Below are 23,555 nucleotides of genomic sequence, written 5' to 3'. Positions count from 1 at the left end.
GCTACAGTGTAGCAATGCCAAGCATGTGGAAGTTTAATTGAGACTAAGGTAAAGCATGAAGCTGGTACCAAGCATATTACAATAAATGTTAAAAACACTAGATGTTCTGAGCTTAACACACAGATGATAAGGCCATGGTGGGAAAAACTTTCTGGGAATAAGTGAATTGGAGATATGGCTGAAAACAGTCAAGAGTGTGTGGAATAAACAAAAAAAAACCAAGACCCAAAACATCCTGTTTGTCTGAAGGTTGGAAAACCAAGGAACTGCATAAAGATCCGCCTGAATGAGAGAAGCCTGTACTGAGTACTAACTACTAAGTGCTAAGAGAAACAGTAGTAGTATTTTCTTAATTGGACTCTTGTATGCCATGCTGATTAAAAAGAATACGCTTAAAGAAATTTGTGAGGTGTGCGTCTCCTTCATTGCTGCTCTCCGGGGGGACCTTAGGGCAGCCATGCAGCACTGGGAGGGGCTGCAGGAAAGCTGGGAGTGCAGTTATAGAGGAGGATTTATGGTTTTAGCTGAAAGAGGGGAGATGTACATTATATATGAGAAAGATTTCCGGTGAGGATAGGGAGGTGCTGGCACACACGTGGTTTCAATATGGGATGGGGGATGGTGTGACTGAGAGCTGCCCTGTGGAGAAGGACTCAGGGATGCCGACTGATGAGAAGCTTGAGATGAGCTGGCAAGGTGTGCTTGCAGCCCAAAAGGCCAATCGTATCCTGGGCTGTATCAAAAGAATTGTGGCCAGCAGGTCGAGGGAGGGGATTCTGCCCTTCTATTCCTCTCTTGGGAGACCTCATCTGGAGTATTGTGTCCAGTTCTGGAATCTTCAACATAAGAATGATATGGAGCTGTTGGAACAGGTCCAGAGGAGGCTACAAAGATGATCAGAGGGCTGGAGCACCTTCCGTATGAGGACAGGCTGAGAGAGTTGGGGTTGTTCAACTGGAGAGGAGAAGGCTCTCAGGAGATTTTATAATGACCTTCCAGTACCTGAAAGGGGCTACAGGAAAGCAGGGGAGGGACTTCTCATAAAGGCTTGTAGTAATAGGACAAGGGGGAACGGGTATAAACTGGAGAGGGGCAGATTTAGGCTTGATACAAGGAAGAATTTCTTCACGATGAGGGCGGTGAGGCGCTGGCACAGGTTTCCCGGGGAAGCTGTGGCTGCCCCATCCCTGGAGGCGTTCAAGGCCAGCCTCGATGAGTCCTTGAGCAGCGCGGTCTGGTGGGCGGTGACCCTGCCCACGGCAGGGGGTGGAACTGGATGATGTTTCGGGTCCCTCCCCTGTCCCCGCCTCGGGGGCGGTCCCGCCGCCCTCAGGCCCGCGGCGCCATGCCGGCCTTCCGGCAGGTCGGGGAGAAGCAGCTGCCGCAGGAGATCCTGCTCATGGCCTGGTCCCCCAAGAGGGACCTGATCGCTCTGGCCAACAGGGCGGGGGAGGTGAGCGGGCGGCGGCCCCTCCGCTTGGTCCTTTCGAATCTCCGGCTGGACTCGCGGAGGGCGCAGTGTCTGCGGGTCTGGGGTCTGGGAGTGGAGACCCCACCGGGAGCGCTGGGTCCGGCTCTGGAATCCTCAGCATAAGCGGGAGACGGAGCTGTGGGAACGGGTCCAGGGGAGGGACACAGAGGTGGTCAGAGGGCTGGAGCATCTCCCATACGGGAACAGGATGAGAGAGCTGGGGTTGTTCAGCCTGGAGAAGGGGAGGCTGAGGGGTGACCTCATTGCTCTCTACAGCTACCTGAAAGGAGGTTGTAGAGAGGAGGGTGCTGGCCTCTTCTCCCAAGTGACAGGGGACAGGACAAGAGGGAATGGCCTCAAGCTCCGCCAGGGGGGATTTAGGCTGAACGTTAGGAAAAGATTCTTCACAGAAAGGGTCATTGGGCACTGGCAGAGGCTGCCCAGGGAGGTGGTTGATTCACCTTCCCTGGAGGTGTTTAAGGCGCGGGTGGACGAGATGCTGAGGGGCACGGTTTAGTGTTTGATAGGAACGGTTGAACTTGATGATTCAGTGGGTCTTTTCCAACCTTATGATTCTATGATTCTATGATTCAACTGGAGAGGAGAAGGCTCTGAGGAGATCTTACAGCAACCTTCCAGCACCTGAAGGGGCTACAAGAAAGCTGGGGAGGGACTGTTTACAAAGGCTTGTAGTGATAGGATGGGGGGCACTGGGTATAAACTGGAGAGGGGCAGATTTAGACTAGACATAAGGAGGGATTTCTTCACAATGAGGGCAGTGAGACACTGGCACAGGTTGCCCAGGGAAGCTGTGGCTGCCCCATCCCGGGAGATGTTCAAGGCCAGGTTGGATGGGGCTTGGGCTGCCTGGTCTAGTGGGATGTCCCTGTCCATGGCAGGGTGCTGGAATTGGATGATCTTTAAGGCCTTTTCCAACACAAACTATTCCATGATCCTCTGAAATTTTCTTTATAAATAAAATGTATTTTCAGGTATTGTTTGCCTGGAGCTGCTGTGTGTTCGTGCCTGAATGGGGAGGTTGCGCTTTCAGCCGCCTGTGTTGGAGAGTATGCGTCCCCTGTGGGATGCAGACTCCCAGGCTCACGCAGGGCATGGCTTATCTCTGTGGTGCCTGATAGTAAACAGTGTCCTGTGCCCTAAAATGAATTATCTGATAGAGGGGCAAGGTGTATTTAAGATGCAGGAGTCATAATGGTAAAAAAAAAAAAAAGTGTGTCTTGCATTGATTGAGAAACTGATATCGGTGGGAGAATGTGGTTTAATTTTTGCCTTCAATATCCTTGTAGGTTTTACTTCACCGGCTTGCAAACTTTCAACGAGTGTGGAGTTTGCCTCCGAATGAAAACACGGGAAAAGAAGTGACTGCTCTTGCTTGGAGACCAGATGGCAAAAGTAATGTTGAGTATAGGAGGTGATATGGTACAGTAAAAATCCCATTGGAAATGAGCGAGAGTTGTGGTGATGGTACCTGTAAAGGAAATTTTCAAGTAAACTGTGTTTGGAGGGAAGGGTGGCTTAATTTTATGTACGTTTATTCAAGATAATAGATTTGCTCTGCTGAAAACCATTGCAAGCAGGTTTGCCAGGCGGATCTATGTCCAAAATACTGCTTTTCATGGTATAGCAAATCTTCCAGTTCCTAACTAAGTAGAATATTTTACATGAATGACAAAATTTAATGTGCGAGTAGAAGAGGCTCTCTGATCAAGGTTGACTGAAGAGCTTAGCTTAGTTAGCATAGGCTAAACTTAAGTGGCTGAAATTGCTCTATTGGTTCACCAGAGCAGGAAGAAAAAGGTTTTTCTTATCAACAGAAATAATGTTGAAATTAGTAGCTTAATAAACATAAGCAGGAAATGAGTTAATTTTTTTGACTCATTAAAGGCTGTACAACGCAAGAAGTCTTCTTTCTTGACATATGGGCAAAAAATACTTGTGTAGTTTTATGGTGGAATCAGAGGAGTTTAAGAAATTTCTTTTTAAGCTGGTTGCCTGTGGTTACATAAAACTAAGCATAGAAACTTTGGCTTGCCATATGTTTTTCTGGATTAATAAAGAACAATGTGATGCAGAAGTTCCTTAGCAAGTCTTTAAGTCAAATTTTATTTTAATAAAACTCACATCTTCCTGGTGGACTGTCTTATATATAATTTTGGCCTCAAATTTGCAAGAACGGTAGCCCCTGCTTTATAAAACCTGTTACTAGATGTGTTAGAAATGTGTTCAATTCAACATGTAGATGAATAATTACAGCATTGTGCCTTTGACTTAAATTTATCCCCTAATATATGATAGGAGTATTAACCTTCATTTTAGTGAGTAGGTTTCAAATGAGAACTTGGAAGGACCATAAGCAGACAAAGAGAAAATTCTGTTAAGTGGTTGGCTTTGAAGATGCATTATTTTCTAGTTCAGTGTAAAGTATAAAGTTTTGCACATTGGGTAATTATACATTTTACTCATCTTTCTGTAGTTTTGGCTTTTGGCCTTACTGACACCAAGCGGATTATTCTGTGTGATGTAGAAAAACCCGAAAGCTTGCACTCCTTCTCCGTGGATTCATCTGTTACTTACATGCATTGGATGGAAGTAACTGAGGAAAGCAGGTGAAACTGAAACTCTAGGAGTAAACGACAGGCTATGTAGGGCCACCTTACTAATAATTTGTACTTAGTTTGTTACAGGCACTCAAATAATTTAGTATTACATGGCTTTGGGTTTTGTTTTTTTTACCATTTGGCTAAAATTTTCCTTTTTGTTAGAATGGACATTTTTCACATGCTTATTTGAAGTGCTGATATTTTAATCTTCAGGTTATACTCAAACATTTCAGCATGATCTTGATCATCCACTCTTAAGAGCTGCTTAATGGAGTGTTAGCCTGTCTTCTTATCCAGTTTACAAATTCATTTATTATTCTAATTATAATAGTGTTATTATGTTCAACTAATTTGTTAATCAGAGTGAACATTATATTTACATCTTTACTCACTTGTGTTTTCAGGATCTTTTGTTTGATGTTTATATCTCTCATAATGTGCATCTAACATCCTACCCTACTGGGAATTTTGTTCTGGGTGTACCTGCTTCAGGAAGTCAGATCGCCCCTAGTGACCATGAGCCCTGGGGCATTAGACAATTCTCAGCAGCACTTGCGAGCTGGAGGCCATCAAGGTCCATGTTTATCTGGTGTTACAAAACCCTACAACATGCACCTTATTGCAGTGCAAGACAAAAAGCAGATAAAATATTTGTCTAAAAAAGGGAGATGATGTAAGCTAGACTCGGGTATCCGGGTATCCCCCCCCCCACAGTCCCTTCCAAAAAATGCTGGTCTTAAAATCGCAATAAAATAACTGCATCTTAAATCACGTTAGCATTCTTCTCTCGATGGGGACGGGCTTATTTCCTTATGGGGAATCTCGTCCTCCTGGCGTGTTGGAAGTATGGTATAAAGTCTTGCGCTTCAGTATTCTCGCAGTAGCATGTATTTAGAGTGAAGCTTTTTTGAGGTGTAGGTAGGCAGCACTGCAGGGTGATACAGGCTTTGAACAGAAAGCCTCGGTCAGTTAACTGCATTACAGGTGATAAGGGATTTGGTGGCAAGCTACCGGGCCAGCAGCTACAAACTTTGTTTTCATTTGGTGGAAATAATAGAAGTTGTTTGATAATCTTTTTTTTTTTTAAATTTGATTTTTTTATAAATTATAAAAGGCCTCATAAGGGATTAGACTCTGATACTTCTAACTCCTTAATATACATGGTGCATTGACTATGTGCTGTAACTTTGAAGTTAGAAAGGAATTCTCTTCCCCTGCTTTTCTATAGCTTGGATGGTAAGGGTGGTCTTATTTCTTTTTCAGTGTTCTCACGTCCTTTTACAATGCTGAGGATGAATCAAATCTCCTTTTGCCTAAATTACCTGCGTTACCAAAAAAGTAAGCCTTATACCTGTAAGCTTGGGAACATTCTACTTGTCATTTGTTGTCATTGTTTTGGCTATTCATTAATACAAAACACCTTTGCTGCTCATTGTCGCTGAGAATGATTATTTTGTTTTCAGTTACAGCACCACTGCAAAAATTTTCAGGTAAGCAACTATCGTCTTATAACCATTTCTTTTTTCCATTTTATTTCCTTCTCTGGTGTTGAGACAAGCTACATAAACCTAAATCATGTATTTTGTATTTTCAGTGAAGAAAAGTCAGATGAGATTATGAAGCTTCTGGGTGATGTAAGGTAAATTCTGTAAATGGGTTGTTTTTTTATGGGTTGGGGTTTTTAGTTGTGTTTTTTTGGTTTTTTTTAAAGCTATAAAATAATGCATTAAGTGGATTTACTTTAAGTTATTCATAATCTAATTCTAAGGCTCCTGGGGAAAGGATATGGAATATGTCTTTATCCATGTACAAAGTTCAAGAATATGTTTTAAAGTCTCCTTCAGTTTACACCTTTTCCTCCCAATTTAGAGGGATTATCAGGCTGTTATACTCAATAATGGTTACGTTATCTTAACAACTATTACATTAATTTATGTTATTACTGCTGGTAGTACCATATCTTCTTTTCCTGTGATGAAGATTTTTGGGTGTGGCTGAAGGCTGTTGTATGTGTTATTTAAATTGGTGTTGGAAATATTTGTTAATGCTTGTTATAGATGGGGAATTTCTGTGGGTTTGTATGTGAGGGATGAAGCTAAACTTAAAATTAGCTCTGAATTCAGCTGCAGTTAGTGTTGAAGTAAACATCACTTACTAGGAAACACATGAGGAGCAGCTGGAGGAGGCGTAGTTCAGCAGACTGAGACTGGCTTTGTGGTACATGTTTGAGATGGTGCTTAACTGCGTTGCCTTGTTTTTCCATTTGCTTTATTTTGCTGTTCCTTACACTCTCACCACTGAGAATCATCCTCTTTGGTTCAAAATTTGCCTCTCTATCAGCAGTTATGCCTTTTAAAGACATTATATCTCTGCTTACAGCAGGACTTCCTTGCTAGGAAGAGGGAGGTGGTGGCTGGCTGTGCTGTAGAGGCTTTCTGGATTCTGTGCTCCTTCATCCATTCAATTAATCAAACCAAAAGTTTTTCAAATTCTGTTTTGTTAAGTTCTGTCTTGATTTTAATGGAAGAAATCTCCTTTAGCTTACATTTAGGTGTATGACAAACAGAAGTTGCAGCTTTTTTTTTTCTCATTTTTTTTTGTTGGAGAGCATTACTGCTCACTGTAACTTGAGCAGATATGGATATTTGAAGATGTTTGGGTGGATGACAGCAGTAGACAACATCTCTGTCCAAAGTTTGATGTTTTAAACATCAACAAAATGGGAGAAGTCACTCAGAAGTTTCTTCCCAAGTCACTGTATCAGGTTGGTTTTAATAAGTGAACAAAACACAGACCTGCCTGTCCCAGACCCTGGGTTTCTGTTTCTGGTGCGGTTGTTATTTGTGGCTGTTCTTTGCTGCTCCATCCCTTTCAAACATTTGTTGCCCTAGAGGCTTTGCTGAGGAGTGCCACTGAGTGACTGTGACAAGCTTACTCTGCATGTAGTTAGAATAAGCTCAGGGGATTATGAAAGCAGCTTTTTAGGAATGCTTTGCAGTCTGTATTGGTAGATAGGCTGTTGCTGGAAACTGTTACTTTTTGCCCTTCTATAAGTTATAAAGTTAATGAAGAAGGAGTTCTGTGCCTAATGGGGTTATGTTTTTCCCTGTTCTCTCAGTTACTATAGTAATCGAAGCTTTTTCTGTAAGTGCTAGAGGCAGGTCTTATCATTGAAACTCAAGCAAATAATTTTTTTGGTTCTAAATTTCTTGCATTGTAGACAATAGTACAGCGTTTGGTTTTGTTTGGTGATTCTTTGGATGATCTTTAGCAAAGGGATGGGATTTAAATATTAAGAATTCTATTTGTATGCATTACAATTTGTTTCAGTATGCTCATCAACACATTGTCTTCTATTTTTATAGGCTTAATGCTCTTGTTCTTGGTGGCAACTCAGGATTTATTGAGATTTATGCTTATGGCATGTTCAAGATCGCTACAGTAACTGGGGTAGGTTCTGTTCCTTTCCATGTTTTTGCTTAATAGTATACCAAACTACAGTTGAATTGAATGTAAAAAAAACAACCAAACCCACATATGCATACTTACACATAAATTAAACTGGGTTGTTGAAGTTTAAAGAAAGGAATAGTTGTTCCTCTCAATTGGGTTGTGTGGCTGTTGTTGGAAAGACATTCTAACTCTGGCCGTTAACATTTTATTTGAAATGAAACAAGGTTCAGCACTAATCCACAGTAAAACGAGGGCCTTTGTTCCTGAGCGGTAGCTGAAAATTTCACTTCATTTTTGTATACTGTTGAATGCAGCCTTCTTTATATGCCAATGTGTTTGAGCAATTAATACATCTTAATGAAATATTGCGTTTCTTCTAACTTCTAAACCGGAATACTTCAGGTGGCAGGTTCTTGCCGTGGACTGTGTTTGTCTAGCGATTTGAAATCGCTGTCAGTTATTACGGACATACAAGACTCTTCAGACAGCGAAGCAGAAGTAACATATTTTCAGGCAAGTAAAATACTTCTAAAAAGCAGTTTTAAAGAACATTTTAATTACTTTCTGATAGCTTTATTGCTTTCCCTTTATTTGCAAAAGAAACACGAACTATTATTTCCAGCCTTTCTGAAATTCACTGCAATTTCACATTTGGATTTATCATGTTAAGATGCAATTTCACCATTGAGGTTGATGATGATGGTGATCTGAGGCATTCTTTTAAAATGTTACTTTAAAGACAACATTCTTTTATTCAGTTGAAGTTACAGTTATTCAGACTGACTTCATTCTGCACACAGCAGCATAGAAACAATGCTGTTCATTGAGTCTGTCTGGAGCAGTAATCCTTAAAACTGTTAGAAACCCAAAATGAAGAAGTTTATCAGGAGTTTTTATAGATGTATTAAAAACATTTATTGCCTCTTTGAATTAAGTGTATATCCCTTCTTAAAATCAACTTTAGGGAAACGAGAAGTGACAGTTTTTCTGTGAGTCCTCCCTATCTGTATTTTCATTTCTATAATCTAAAATTTCCTAAAAAGACAAATCATCTGTTAACTATTGCTTGTTTCGTTTGTTATAGCTGGACACTAGTCTGTTATCAAGTTACTTACCTGAGGTAACTCGAATGGCCCGGAAGTTTACTCACATTTCAACTCTATTACAGGTACAGTTGTGTTTCTACGTCTTTTTAATATCACAGCAAGTAAAATAAATATTTTCTAGTGGGAAGCTTAAGTTGGTTTTCAGTAAATGTACAGCTCTAACTTGGAATTTGATGATAAATTTTTTATAATATCTATAGTGTATTTTCCCTTTGTATTGTAACATCTGGTTCTTGCATGTGTTTTCAAGGGGAGGAGGAGTAACACTAATGTCTGCATCTGTATTACAGTATATAAAGTTGTCGCTGACATGCATGTGTGAAGCTTGGGAAGAAATATTGATGCAGATGGACTCACGGCTGACTAAGTTTGTACAGGTACTGTGGTATAAACCATTCTTTTGGAAAAGCATTTTTTGCAGTATTTCTGTTGTTCACGTTAATATACTGCATATCTTAATATTGATTAAGCATAATGCTTCTGGATAACAAAGCTCTAAATTTAGAGGTAACCTGGAAGCTACTGCATGTGAAGTCCTCTGATGCTGCAGATATCTGAATACAATCAATCATGACTCTATTGTGATGCTACTTTATTTTCTTTATTCTAAGTTATTAAAAAGTGATAGTTTTCAGCTTGCACAACTATTGATCATTTCTTTCCTGTTTAAGGTTGTGCTCTTAATACTTCAGTGGTTGATTGACTACTGTAAATGCTGAATAACAGCCCAGCAGCACTTACAGCCATACAGTTCTACAGCATGTAGAATAGCCATGGTTAAGATGCTCTTGGATTTGCTTAAGTTTTGTGTTCATGGACCGTGGCTAGAGTTAGTTGAATCAAATAATTTACTTATTTAGAGTAGATTCTTGGTGATGGTAAACTGCTTAGAAATTTTACTGGGTGATGCAATTGAAAATAACTTAAAATACTAGAAAACTTCTAGTGGTCAGTAGTTTGATTTCAGCATTCAAGGATATGAGCGTGTTTTCCAAAATACTTTTAACTGAAGCTTTTGTGAGATTATTTGGTAGCCTGGATTTAATCTCTTTGCCAATCTGTTTCAATCATTTTGTCTGACAGGAAAAGAATACAACGACTTCTGTTCAGGATGAGTTTATGCAGCTGTTATTATGGGGCAAAGCAAGGTAATTACTGTTGTTTTATGTGAGTATGCTTTTCATACGGTATTGAAATACAAAATGAATCTTGTATTTGGTTCTCTCCCCACCCCTTTTAGTCTGGAACTTCAGGCATTATTAATGAATCAACTGACAGTGAAGGTATGTTTATATTTTTTAACATATTAAAATAATCTATTTCAGTATCTTTTAATCACTATTAAGTTAACAGAACATTATTTTATGTTTGCATTTCTGTTTCATCAGGGTTTAAAAAAGCTTGGTCAGTCCATAGAGTCTTCCTATTCCAGTATACAAAAGTTGGTTGTAAGTCATTTGCAGAGGTAAGTCACAGAATGTCCAATGAATTATAGGTAAAATGGCATATTATATGCTTTTCTAAAAAACAGTATGCTGTATTGGTGGTTCTTTGTATGTAGGTACACTGGCGTGTTGGAAGCGATCATGGCAAAATGTACTATTTTACTTTTGGGTAATGGAGAACTGTTGAAGTATTTTGAATGATCTCCATGACACGCTTGTATATCACTGCGTGGAGTATTTATAGGATATATGCAAAATACTCAGACCAACTATGTGTGGTGATTAAAATCGTTAGGACAGCATTTCCTTTTCTGTGAAATGATGCTTTAATTTTTATAGGACAGACCACTTTATAAAGCTTTTCACACATTATATGATAAAAAACATGGCATTCAGTGAAGCAGTGGACTTCCAACAGGGGACTGAAAGGTTATACTGTGCTCTGTCTTTCTAGTGGCTCTGAGGCCCTGTTGTACCACTTGAGTGAATTGAAAGGAATGGCTTTATGGAAACAAAAATATGAGTCTCTGGGATTAGATGCATCTGGAATTGAAGGTACAGTAGTGTCTGCTACTTACCCACTCTAAGCTTTCAAAGTGAAATCGATAATAATAGTTTGTTGTTTTTGCAGAGGCTATTACTGCTGTTGGTTCATTCATCCTGAAAGCAAATGAGCTGCTTCAGTAAGTATAGAGTCTAGAGAATTTAAAAAAAGTTCCTGTTGAGCCTTGTATGTAAGGGGAAGCGTGTGGTTGGGAGTGGAGGAAGTTGGGAGATCTAGTAATTTCTTTTCCTGTTTCTTGCTCAGAGTTATCGACAGTAGTATGAAAAACTTCAAAGCGTTTTTTCGATGGCTGTATGTTGGTAAGCTTGATGACATAGTAAGCATCTAGTACCTGTTTTGTGTTGTAAGCATTGAATTGTCAGTAGATTTCTGGACATCTAAAGGGTTACAGTTTATGAGGCAAGAATAATTATAATATTAAACATGTAGATCATAGATTGCATAGTTCTGATTTAAACTTTGTGTACTTACAGTGGATCTTATATAAACTTATCCTGTAACATTACTTCAAACTGTTGTCTGCTTCTTGAGCAATTTGCTGGTCTTGACTTGGGTTAGATTCAACGATTTTTCTTCAAATTTGTTGTAAACTAAATGTAGTCTTAACTCTCCATTACTCTGTCACTAGCTATAGGGTGGTGCACAGATGTAAACAGTCTCTCAGTGTTTGGATGTGCTTAATGGGCACTGCCAATTGTAGCTGGGTAGCACAGGTGAAATGTTAAAAGGAAGGACAGAATGCTGTGTTTTAGCCTGCTTGTTTTTATAAAGTGATTATAAATAGGTTTGTAATTTTAACTGGTCTTTTTAGAACTACTATACAGAAAAATAAGCAGTCCTACCAGGTCCTGTAAAAGCATCAGAAATGCAGTGTTAGCACTTATTGGCAGGAATGCAATAACTTTTAATTTTAAAATTAAAAGAAAGAAAAGAGCTACCAGGGTTCTCTGCCATTATGTTAGAAAATTCATATTTAAATGTTTACTGTGTTTGCTTGTGTTGGAAGTAAGCAGGGAACTGTTTATCTAATCCACGCTCATTTACAATTACTTATATGCAATTCTCTTAAAATGCAATATTCCGAGCATGACAATATTCATGTGCTTTTTTAGTATATATCTATTTTACTACACTTAGTATGCACATGAATAAATTCTTATGAACCCTTTTTATAATAACCTTATTCCAGTCTTGTACAGGTTATGATGCAGTTGGAAAAGATTAAAGATTAAAATTGATGAAGATTTGTAATGTAAGGTGGTGAAGCAAAAGAGTCTTAATTTCAGTCTCAAGTCATAATTCTTCATTACAGACTATTTTGTGTCTCATAAATAATTCCTTCCTATTTTATCATCTGTGTCTTATATAGCCATGGGAAATTAAGAATTTTAGGAAAATACATTAATATTAATACAGTAAGAGTGTAATTTTTCCCTCAGCCATGTTGAGGATGTCAGAAGATCACGTGCTTCCAGAGCTGAACAAGGTAGTAGCAACATCTTCTAATAAATAGTGGTATACTCTGTGTTCTTGTTGAATTAGAGGGCAAGATTAACTATTTATTTTTGTTCCAAACTTAAAAGATAGTGCCTGTGTCATTTTTCTTAAGAAAGTTGATGCCTTCAGCACTAATATGCTGTCTTACATGAATTACTTTTTCTGTTTTCTTTGTTAATAGTACTCTTATTAGTACCCTGTATGTGAATGCGAGACTTGTGTATAGCACACTCCTTAAGTACTCAGTTAATTAGAATGAGATTTTAAGATCCAGTGCCCTGGTAGAGGAGATGCGGGGGATCCCTGCATTGGATTTGCAGGCACCACTACACTGGGTGAACCAGTTAACACATTCTAGTGCAGAGGTGCCTTCTGCAGGGAGATTGATAGGGACCTTGTGAAGTTCAATAAGAACAAATCTAGGGTTCTGTCCTGGGGAGGAGTGTCCCCCTGCAATTGCGCAGTGGGGCCCCAGCTGGCTGAGGTGCAGCTCTGCTGAGATGGACTTGAGGATGTCAGCAAAGGCAAGAGCAACTAGGGCTGTATTAACAGGAGCTTGTCCAGGAGGTCAGATCACGTCTAGAATACTTGCTGCAGTTTGGAGCCCTCATATGCAAGACACAATAAACTGGAGTGAGTTGAGCAGAGGGCTCCCAAGCAGGTCGGAGGCTGGAACATTTGCCCTGAGTGAGGGCAGGCTGAGGGAGCTGTGCTTGTTCAGCCTACAGAACATGTATTCTGTGGTCATTGAAACTTGTTTCTTATCCTTTGCTTTTCCCACCATTTTTTTTCCTTTTAGATGACTCAAAAAGATATCACATTTGTGGCTGATTTTCTTACTGAACACTTCAATGAGGTAGGTTATATTGGTTTGAGTACAGCATTTGATGGTATTTCTGCTTCCAAGAATTGCATCTGAAAAATCTTATGATAAAATAATTCAGTCATCTTTTTGTACATCACTACTCATTAAATTTGGGCTTAAATAATGGTTCTGTTTGCATTATTTTTCAGGCACCAGAACTTTACAATCGTAAAGGAAAATACTTCAATGTGGAGAGAGTTGGCCAGGTAAAGAACTGGGGAATAAATGGAATAAAGAATAAATGAGAAAATCCTTAAATGGAGAAGCTTTTAAAGCTATGCCTGTTTTTCTTCTCTGTCCCTTTTGCTCTGTTGCACATTTTGGTAATGGTAGAGTATTTTAATAATTTTCCACTATTATTAGGAAAAGGAGTGTTTAAAAACACCATCTTACAGATTTACCTTACCCATGCTCTATTTTTAGGAAAAAAAGTGAAACTTCTTCGCAGCAAACCTTAGTAATGTGAAACTGAAATGTATTTGTTGTCTTTATGCCATTACTCACTGATTTCAAAACATTTGTGTTCAAACTTGATTTAAAAATCTGTTTCTTATGGAAATATGACAATATGATCTTAGACAATAGTTGATTTTTCTTTTTGTTTCTAAAAGGGGTGGAATATTTGGTTTAAGGCTAGGGCATGTTAGATTGAGAAAAAATACATAACAGGCTAGTGAGGGGCAATGTTGGAGATGAATCCTAACGTCCTGTGCTCTTAAAATGCAATATTACAAATGTCACTTTCTTTTCTAGTACTTGAAAGATGAAGATGATGACCTTGTATCACCACCTAATACAGAGGGAAATCAATGGTTTAACTTCCTTAAAAATAGTACTCACCTTAAAGGTAGCGTGTGCTTTAGTAAAAAGTGGAAGTGAATCAGACATAGGTATAATGTAACAAATGTAGAAGAGTTAATCTGTTTTTTCATGCTTATGGATTATTTCTGTAGTGTTAGTCATGGGTCTACATCTAAGCAGAATGAAATAGGCGGGCCTTGCTATTCATACAGTTTTTATGTAGCTACTTACCCAGTCAATTACCATTTTCTAGGCACTTGAAGTTTCCCACCTTTTATGTACTGACCTCAGAAATGTTGTCCTGGAAGGAATTCCAGGAGATGTCTATCTTAGGACATCTTAATTCCAGTTCAAGGTACTAATAATTATGTTTAGATTGTTCTTGGGAGGGGAGAAGTGTCCCAACTTGTTCTCTTTGACTCGAGTCCAAGGCTAATTTGTTAATTAGTGGTGAAAAGGAAGTGAGAGACTAGCAAGTTGATGGTGAAAATGATTCTTGCTTAACTTTAGAAACCATGGACTGTAAAACTTTAAGCTCTCTTGTAATAGAATTTGCTATAGCTGCCCTTTTCTGCCTATTTAATTCAATAAAAAGAGGGGGAAGTGGTAGCGTTTTTATTTGGAAAAGCAGTATTTAGAAAATGTATTTTTAGACATACTTTGAAAATATGTTTGGTACATTAAAAGTGTAGGCTACTTGTCCTTTCATTTCTATAACTACCCAAGGTTTGTGACTGTAGAAATGTTTAAGTGTTTTTGTTGGTATTAATTTGGCAAGTACTGAAAAGTCTAATTCATTCTCAGAACTGTAAGGTTTATAGGACAAGTAATGCTTCTGTGATTGACACTTTCTACCCTTCTTTTGGGTTTCAAATTGCTTTGTTAGTTGGTGTAATTTTTATCATTTTTCCAGCTGAACATTGGAAAAGGAATAAGTTCTGTACTTAAAATGTGTAGTAAGACTTATCCCAAACGCTAAATGTCTTCTTACAAAGTAGTTTTTCTCATAAGACTGATTCAGTCCTATTGGAGCCAAATCATAGCTACTATAAGAAATAAGAAAATAATTTTGCTTAAATGAGATATTTTATGACAACTGTGTTTCTAGCACCTTGGTAAATACAATTCCGAAATTCTGAGTGGGCTATGAAGAAAAATTGAAGGTGCAGGCAGGCCTCCATTTCTTATTCGTTTATCTCATTTCATATTGTAGTCCATTAGTTTTTTGAGTTATAATTTATAATCAAGGGATAATTTAGGCAGTCACCTAATCCAACCAAAGCAAGGCTAATCTTGAAGCCAGGCCCAGTTGCTCAAGGCTTTGTGCAAGGCTATGCCTGCAGCCTCTTCAGGCACCTTGCTCCAGTGACTAACCTGTCCTTGTGAAAACCTTTTTACTTATATCTGATTAGAATTACCTTTGCTGGAGTTTCTGTTGCATCTTCTGCTGTCCATGTATGCAGCTTTGAAAATCCTGTCTTTTGTAACTGCTTCTTTAGGCAGCTGAAGAGACCAATAGGTTCTTCTTTGTTAGACCTTATTTCACTAGGCTGAACAAACCCAGCCCCCTCAATTTCTTCTCATAAAGCATATGATGTAGCCCTGCAACCATCTTACTGACCCTCCACTGGGCTTATTCCCATTTGTCACTTTAATAAGTGTAGCATGTTTTTATAGAGACACTGGCGTTTTTAAAACGAGCTCTATCTGTTTACAGAAAGTCCACTTCTGTTTCCCTACTATCCTGAGAAGTCACTGCATTTTGTCAAAAGGCAAATGGAAGGGGTCATTGATCAGTGTTTACAAAAGCCAGCGGTAAGTTCAATTTATGTAAATGATAACTTTCTCAAAGGGGTAGCCGTTGGCTGAAGATAGTAGTTGTCATGCATAGTAAAGCCTGACTTTGCTTTCTTTGCTTTCAAGTCCCTCCAACTTTTGGGTGGTAGCATTTGCCCAGCTTTACCAGCGCTGGGATTTCTCAAGCCTTTGGCTGGGGACAGTGGAACGGGGCGTTTTTTGTTTCCTGTCTTCTGGTTGCAGGTTACTGGGATCTATTTTTAATGTTAATTGGTGTGGTGTATGTGCTGTGTACTAGGTAACTGTGTTAGTTGGCAATATGTTAGTCTATATATTATGAAGAAAAATGAAATGTGTATCATACGACAGTAGTGTTTGTGTTAGGGGTGTTTATTCCAGCATAAATGTTGGATTTTTTTCTTTCAGAGGTACTCAACTGTTTTTTAGTTAGTTGGGGATTTTTTTGTCTTAAAATATATAATTATGAATAACTGCTGCTTTTTTTGGCCTATTTTTGTTCTATTTGTTAGGATGTGATTGGAAAATCCGTGCATCAAGCAGTCTGCATGTCTCTCTACAAAATTTCTCAAAGGTATTTCTTTACATTATTTCTAAAGCTCAGTTGCATAGAACTACAGTAGCATTTTCTAAACTGTTTTGTTGTTTTTCGTTTTCAGTGAAGATTCCACTCCTCGATTATTTAAATTACCGTTTCTGTAAGTAGGCTGCTTACTATTCCTTGTTCTAGGTTATTTACTGGTTATTAGAACTTGACCTAAATTTTAATTTCCTTCTGTCACATTATAGGTGGAATGACAAAACATCAAATATACATTATGTTCTCTTCACCATATTAGAAAATTCTATTTCTAAAATATACATTTTAAGGAGAAATACTGATACTTCCAGGTAAGACAAGGAGGGGGAAAAGTGGTTTGTGAGCTTTGGAGCATTTATACAGAGACAATTACAATTTGAATCTTCTTTGTAAAAGAAGGAATGAGCAGCATAAATCTTATCTTGGATACTAGAGAAAATGAGCAGGGCATTATGAGGCGTGGTAGGAAACTGCAGCATACAGGCTCCCCAGGGAGGTGGTTGATTCACCTTCCCTGGAGGTGTTTAAGGCAGGGGTGGACGAGGTGCTAAGGGGCATGGTTTAGTGTTTGATAGGAATGGTTGGACTTGATGATCCGGTGGGTCTCTTCCAACCTGGTTATTCTATGATTCTATGAGTCTATGAGTCTGTGTTGTATTAGACTCAGAAGATCTAACCAAAAGACCCAAGATAGTTTTAGGCTTAGGAGAGAAAAAAATCAGGCTCCTTTAGTTTTGCTCCTCACAGAACTGCTTGTGCAAACTTGTGAAAAATTACAGGGAATCTTGCTTTCAGTGTTGCTTTATCTTACTGTAAATGTTCTTGATTGACCCCTTGGGGTCTGTAATTTTTAATACTCTAAGGGAAAATGGAAGGTGGACTCATAAGTACAACAAATAGACAACATCTCTTCAGGGTGTAGATTTGTGTCCATTCAGGAATTTGTGTCCAAGATACTGCCCAGTTGTTCTGGGACAACTGTTTAAGATGCGTTATGTCAATGGGATCGTTGAAATGACCTGGGTTTAGAAAACAAGAAAAACTCCTCTCTGTAAAATACTGGTTTTTTATAATCCATGTAATTCAGTTTGAGGAGGTAGTGAATTGTGATAGGAGTGGGAATTTTTTGAGATAGTTTTACTGCTGGAGAAAACACATAGTGAAACTGTCTTTTGTGTTTACTATTGAAAGCTGTTGATGAGAATGTTATCCTGTTTCCTTCCCTCATATGTATCTAAAACAGTATAAACTCATTTTCTGTAGATTTGAGTAACAAGTAACCTAACAAACCTGAGACTAGGACAATTGAGTTCAGCAAAGAACAACTGTATCCCACAACCCAGGCGCTGTTTCCTATTCAACTTCATTAGTCATGTTCTGCTGAGGGGAGGAAGAAATCAGGAGGTTCCTAATCACCAGTTACGTCATTTTGGGATATAACTGTGTATTGTGCTAAGCATAGACAGGTTTACACCACAATTGCCTTAGAGATTTTTGGATTCTCTATGAATAGAAAAGAAATTAGTCACTGAGATAATGATCTCTGTTGTTCTAGGTCTGTCAGTAATGGAATTCTTGCAGTAGAGTTTGGAAACTTCTTGAACAACAGTATAAACGAGAGCTCTGATTCAAGGTCAGCGTATTTGATTTTTCTTCCAGAATTTTCAATAATTAAATTGAAGATGATGTTTTCTAGTGCTTATTTTACATGAATTTCTCAGGCTTTATAGTTTGGCTTTTATGCTGCAAGCTACTGCTTCAGACGCTGGACCAGCTTGTAGTCCCTGAGTGAGTCGATCTGTAAGAAATGGCACAAGTGCCTTAAGCTGCAGGGTTCGTAGACTGTTTTTTTTTGCACTTCATCTTGAGGTCATGTAAATTTTAGTTTTCTAGTTGAAAACTAGAGCTTTAGCCCACTTGCAAGAAACAAAGCTAGCTGGAAAGAGCTTTTGCTTATACCTGTGATATTCTTTTTAGTAAGATACAGGGAAATCAGTATGCCTGAATGAAGGCAAATTAGAAGGCATGCAGGCTAAGCTCATCCTTTTTCATGTAGAAAGACCAAATGTGATTGCCTTCAGAACCGTCAGCTGTTTCTAAATTTTCTTTGATGCTTGTGTTTACTGCTTCTTTCATTTTTACCTGAAATGAGAGAAAAACAAGTTTGCTAGTAAGTGGGGTTTTTCCTTCAGAATATTTATTCTTGCATAATACAGGAGTCTGCCATGATTATGGTTGTCTTTTAGTGTCTAAGCTGCGTGACTGGCCTGTTTTATCATTTACAGTAAAGCTCACTGTTAACTACTGAATGTTTTTTTAACATGAATGCAATTTAAAAGCAAATAAAGAACTAAAATATTTTTATTCCTTGATGCTTTCTAAATTTTTTTCCTGTAGATGCTACAGTTGTTTAGATGCCCACTTCTATGATGACGAAACTGTAACTGTAGTTCTGAAGGAGAGTGTGGAACAAGAGGGGAAGGAGAGAGTCTTGGCTCAGCTGCCTTTATCTTCAGTATACACAAATAAGGACCAAGATAGGGAATTCATCTGGGATTCTACTAAAAGGTACTGAAAAAACCTTTAGCAAGTCTGAAATAGCAGAACTGAGTAGCAGATTAATCAATATTCTAATTGTCTACAGTTACTCATGCTTTGTGTGTGTGTGTGAATGTTCTAAAGACAAAACATCTTTTTGTTTTGGGGGGAGTGGAATGGGGGGATAGAAGCTTCCTAAACAGTTTAGTTTGTGTTTTCCTGGGGGTTGAGTTGGTTTGGCTTTTTTTGAGACTGAATACCACTTGTGTACATGGCTCTCACTAAATGGGAGGACCAATTCAAAACGTCCTGTCAAATCCAGAAATCTTCCTTCCTTTACAGGATGCTAACTTTGCCGATCAGAATACTTGAATTAAGGATTTTTCTTCATCTTTAATGATATACCTCTGCCTTCTAATTAAAATACACAGATATTTCTTCATCTTTTCCTTCGTAGTCGTATGTAGAACTCATCCTTGAATTGGTGCCTCTCTGTGTTGGCAGAGGGAGAGGAGAGCAGAGCATCTAGGGAACATGAACGCACACTAAAGGCTAATGTGGTGCAAGCTGTGAATCTAGCCTTTTAGTTGTTATGCCTCACTTGCTTTTTCTTTTACTCTCTAAGCCTCTCTGGTGGAGTGCCTAAGATATATTTTTACCTCAAAAAGAGGTAAAGAGCCATGGTGAACTGTAAATATTTTTTTTAATGCCACAAAGAAATTGTATATTGAAGAAAGAACAGAAAATATTAAAAACAAGTTCAAACTAATCCTGGCTACTGTAATAGGTGGGGAGTTTCTTCAGACAGTCCCTATGAGTTGGAGTGAACTGGAGTGATAGACCTTTGGAAGGTTATGGAGGCCAAACTTCTGTGTGAGTGGAGGCGATCATCCCCTCCACGACATTTAGAATCATAGAATCGTAGAATAACCAGGTTGGAAGAGACCCACTGGATCATCGAGTCCAACCGTTCCTATCAAACACTAAACCATATCCCTCAGCACCTCATCCACCCGTGCCTTAAACACCTCCAGGGAAGGTGACTCAACCACCGCCCTGGGCAGCCTCTGCCAGTGCCCAGTGACCCTTCCCGTGAAAAATATTTTCCTAATGTCCAGCCTGAACCTCCCCTTGTGGAGCTTGAGGCCATTCCCTCTTGTCCTGTCCCCTGTCACTTGGGAGAAGAGGCCAGCACCCTCCTCTCTACAACCTCCTTTCAGGTAGTTATAGAGAGCAATGAGGTAGTTATAGAGAGCGGTTTGTTCAGACACTCCTCTTCTTGCACAGATGTTTGATGGAAGGCCATCCTCATCCTTCTGCTGTAGCTGTTGCTTGTGAGAAGATCAGGCTTTACAACTCCTTTCTCACTTGCTGTAATCTACATGATGTGTGTCCACAGTGGCATTCCCTGCTCTAGAGTGTCTGTAGCAGAGTTGTGATGATTTCCAATGTTTATCTGCTTGTTGCGTATGATATGACAAAACTTGGACATAAATCAGACTGACTGAGCTTTTTCTTAGTACTGGAAGTGTTTCTTATGTACTAGTATTGTGTGTTTCTTCTTGGCTATGTGCAGATTGGATGAGCAAAGTGATGAGATACCCACACATACTGTCTTCTTGGAGAATCAGTGGAGAGTGCTGGAGAATATGAAAGCTCAGTATGTTGCTGTAAATGGCATCAGAAGAGTTTCCTGTGTGGTAAGCGCAGTATCTGTGAACAAACCTGTAAACTGTTAAAGAAGACATGCTGTGACTGGAGAGAGTGATAACCGGTTCCTGCTAATTTAGTGAGGTTTAGCCAAACGAATTTTTTTAAATGAAAAGATAATTGTCTCGTGTGTTGTAAGTGTGTCAGGACGCAATCATAGCTTTCATAGCAAAGCATGGATGATCCTTAACAGAAGTTAATAGATCTTCTTGCTTTGCTTTTCAGTCTGCAGAGCAATAAAAAAAGTTCTTAATTTCCTTGATATCTCAATTTCAAAGATAAAGGCTATTTTCAGACATATTGGCTGACATTTAAAATGGTATTGGTGATTTGATTTATTTATTAAGGGAAACTTCTTAATGTCTCCATAGCTAAGTTCAAATCTACGTCATGTGAGGGTGTTTGAGATGGATGTAGAGGACGATGGTGAAGTTGAGGAAGAGGAGGAAGAAGAAACAACTCAGATTGCAGCTGAGGAACCCAATGAGCTAAATCAGCCTGCAGAAAATGAGGACAACGTGTGTGGCGCATCCGCTGAAGAACTACCTGATGAAACAGAAGAACCTGAATTGAGTCTGGAGCCTTGATATAGGTTTTCATAGTGGTAAAGGGTCCGGACTGTACTCTAACTTCAGGCTGCTGAGATGATGTATTCTGTACCTACTCAAGCAGCTGTAGTAGTATGTTTCATGTCCAAATTCTGTATTGCTTCTCAGCTGAGACTTGACTGTGATTTAGAGTGGGTTTATTTGACCATTTTTTGTCTGGCACCTGGTTTAGTATCAACCAAATTTCCTTGAAAGCTTTTCCATTTATAATTTTTTATAGGTGAGGAGGAAAAGAAATACCATCTGATGGTTTCATAGTTAACCTGTTCGGTCATGAATAGTTCTATGAAGATAAAATGAACTTGTATGTGGAAACAACAAAACTTCTTTTCTTCTCAGACTTTGTGTTCTACTAATGTGTAGAGAAGCTTCCTCTGGAACCAAAATTTGAAAATGTTTATGGTCAACAACAAGCTTGTGGATCAGTATAAGATTTGTTAGACAACAAAATTTAGCAATTTTTGCTTAAATAGATACTTAAAAACTCTTTTGATAAAATTTGACCTCAGTAACACAGTATTTCAATCTGTGCAGTTATTCAGTCCATGGTGTAACTTTTGTGTGTGTGTATGTTTTGTCAAATGTTTGCATGTCTCAGCCTGCCTAGTTTCTGTGAGGTTGTTCCTGAAAGTCTGTCCTTTCCATCTGATATTTTTATAATGAAAAGTTACAACAGAGAGTATTTTTTTTATTCTGATGTGGCATTGTCTGTTGTACAAAAGCTTCAGCATAATTACCTTTCTTGCTAATTCATATAGTGCTGTAGGAATGGCATAGTGCTAAGCAGTAGAAGCTAGAAACAGTGTTTAGAAATCTGAAATCTTTGGGTTTTTTTCTTCCCTACTAGCTGTCAGAGCCTTAACTGATTTAAAACTCAGCTTTTTCAATGAACAATGCTGCTAAATGCATGATCTTCCCTCACACCAGCGAGTGTACCTTGTACTTGTGAAGAGGACCACGTCTTATGCACGTGCTCCATTCTGTACTTAAAAAATAAATAAATCTTCTGAAATCGCTATTTGGCATTGCAAAAATCAAATAGTAGACTTATCCTCTTTCTCTTGTTTTGAAAGATGCTGTTTTGAAGTAACTATTTTTAAAAGTGGACTTTGTAAGTTTTTGGACTGTTGGAGAGACACTGTTGTAACAAAGCTGTTGAGTTTTGAGAGAGACTTCTTATTTATTCCTTTCCTTACCAACCTCCTTGAAAGCTGCTTGCTGTTCAACATTCTCATCTACAGATGCTAATGGCTGAAGACACAATGAAGCTGTAGGGCAGGAGGGGCAGAAATGCCCTTTAAACAGTGCTGCGGATTTTCTGTGTGGAGCAGTTACTCTTGCTGAGAAATTGCTGATACAATAGAATTCTCTCAGCTTAAGCCTGGCTTTGTGTTCTTCCAGAAAACTTCTGCGTCTGATCTAACTTTAAGAGTTGTCACACTAGAGTGCTTGGAAACAATTGTTTTGCTGTGCTTTATGCCGAGTAGTTTTAGTCCATGGGCATATGGAAATCTGATCTGCCCTGCTCATAATTGTTTCTAAATTTGTGTTAATAGCAGGTGTGTTGTATGTCCCTGGGGCGTGCCCTTCAGAAATCTCCCTGGGGTTGTTCTGTGCATCTTTCTAGTCCAGTATTGGATATATTTGAGTCCATGGGAGTTTTGTTTCTGGCTTGGATAAGTACATGTGCACTTTCTGCATTTCACAGTGATGTGATGTGAACACACCAGTTTAGGTCAGTGCTTCTGCATGCATTGCTCATTCCTTCTGTCAAACTTGTATTTTGCTATCAAATTTGTGTAATATTAAATGTATCAGTTATGGGCTTATGCATCTGTTTTCAGAAGCATGGTAGGAAATACTTCATTTTTCAGGATTTTGGAGGAGTCTGGACAAAGTGATCTTGCTTGTGGCTTTGATCTTTTTCATCTTTTTATATATTTTTTTTGGCTAAATGAAGACTTGTTCAGCCTTTTTTCTCCCGTGAGTTCTCATTCTTTCTTGATATTCTGTAGTCAAAAGAATTCTTATTTTCAGCATGTATGCGCGTGATGCACTCCTTGTAATACTAATCTTTAGGTCTCTGAGAATAACTTATTGCTGTCTCTTTTTAAATATCTGCCTGTTTTGTATGTGGCATTTCTAGCTTTTTAAAGATCTCAGGCAGCTTTTCTTTTATTTTCTGCTGTTCACCTTGTGTAATCTCTTTTCTGCCTGATCACCAGGACTTGAAAACTTGCCACATTAGTGAGTTGCTGCTTCAGTCTCTCACCAGTTGGTGCCGTTTTGCTTCTCTGCCTGGGCAGCCAGTGATATTATTGCCTTCCACTTAGGTGGATTTCATTGCATGCTCGCACCTGCCTTCCTAAACTACCACTTCAGCTGCTCAAAAAGACGTATGGTGGATAGAGAGAAATGATGAACAAAAGCTTACTTTAGGTAACTGTTTCTGTTTTGGAGAGGGGCGAAGGGATGTGTAT

At 38.8% G+C, this 23,555-nt stretch overlaps 1 protein-coding gene across 1 annotated transcript; it reads left to right on the top strand.

Annotated features, from left to right (window-relative positions):
- Window positions 1-1,334: 1,334 nt before the first annotated feature.
- On the top strand, window positions 1,335-23,046 carry ANAPC4 (anaphase promoting complex subunit 4). The gene is made up of 28 exons (XM_069856207.1): window positions 1,335-1,453; window positions 2,779-2,884; window positions 3,966-4,098; window positions 5,356-5,430; window positions 5,556-5,582; window positions 5,687-5,731; window positions 7,458-7,542; window positions 7,948-8,058; window positions 8,630-8,713; window positions 8,942-9,028; window positions 9,735-9,799; window positions 9,892-9,934; window positions 10,040-10,116; window positions 10,551-10,651; window positions 10,728-10,779; window positions 10,905-10,960; window positions 12,101-12,147; window positions 12,958-13,014; window positions 13,173-13,229; window positions 13,777-13,870; window positions 15,542-15,639; window positions 16,152-16,213; window positions 16,299-16,337; window positions 16,429-16,530; window positions 17,775-17,852; window positions 18,617-18,787; window positions 20,334-20,457; window positions 20,839-23,046. The coding sequence occupies exons 1-28, from the start codon at window positions 1,346-1,348 to the stop codon at window positions 21,052-21,054; spliced, it is 2,400 nt and encodes a 799-aa protein (XP_069712308.1). The 5' UTR covers window positions 1,335-1,345; the 3' UTR covers window positions 21,055-23,046.
- The last annotated feature ends 509 nt before the right edge of the window (window positions 23,047-23,555 follow it).

Source organism: Phaenicophaeus curvirostris, chromosome 4 (assembly GCF_032191515.1).
Source record: "Phaenicophaeus curvirostris isolate KB17595 chromosome 4, BPBGC_Pcur_1.0, whole genome shotgun sequence".
NCBI lineage: Eukaryota > Metazoa > Chordata > Aves > Cuculiformes > Cuculidae > Phaenicophaeus > Phaenicophaeus curvirostris.
Note: the sequence above shows the minus strand (reverse complement) of the source record. Positions and strands in the feature narration are given on the sequence as shown.

Coding starts and splice junctions, on each gene's coding strand:
- ANAPC4 (XM_069856207.1), top strand. CDS start 1,346: ATGCCGGCCTTCCGGCAGGTCGGGGAGAAGCAGCTGCCGCAGGAGATC. Junction 16,338..16,428: donor TTATTTAAATTACCGTTTCT/GTAAGTAGGCTG, acceptor GTCACATTATAG/GTGGAATGACAAAACATCAA. Junction 18,788..20,333: donor ATCTGGGATTCTACTAAAAG/GTACTGAAAAAA, acceptor GGCTATGTGCAG/ATTGGATGAGCAAAGTGATG.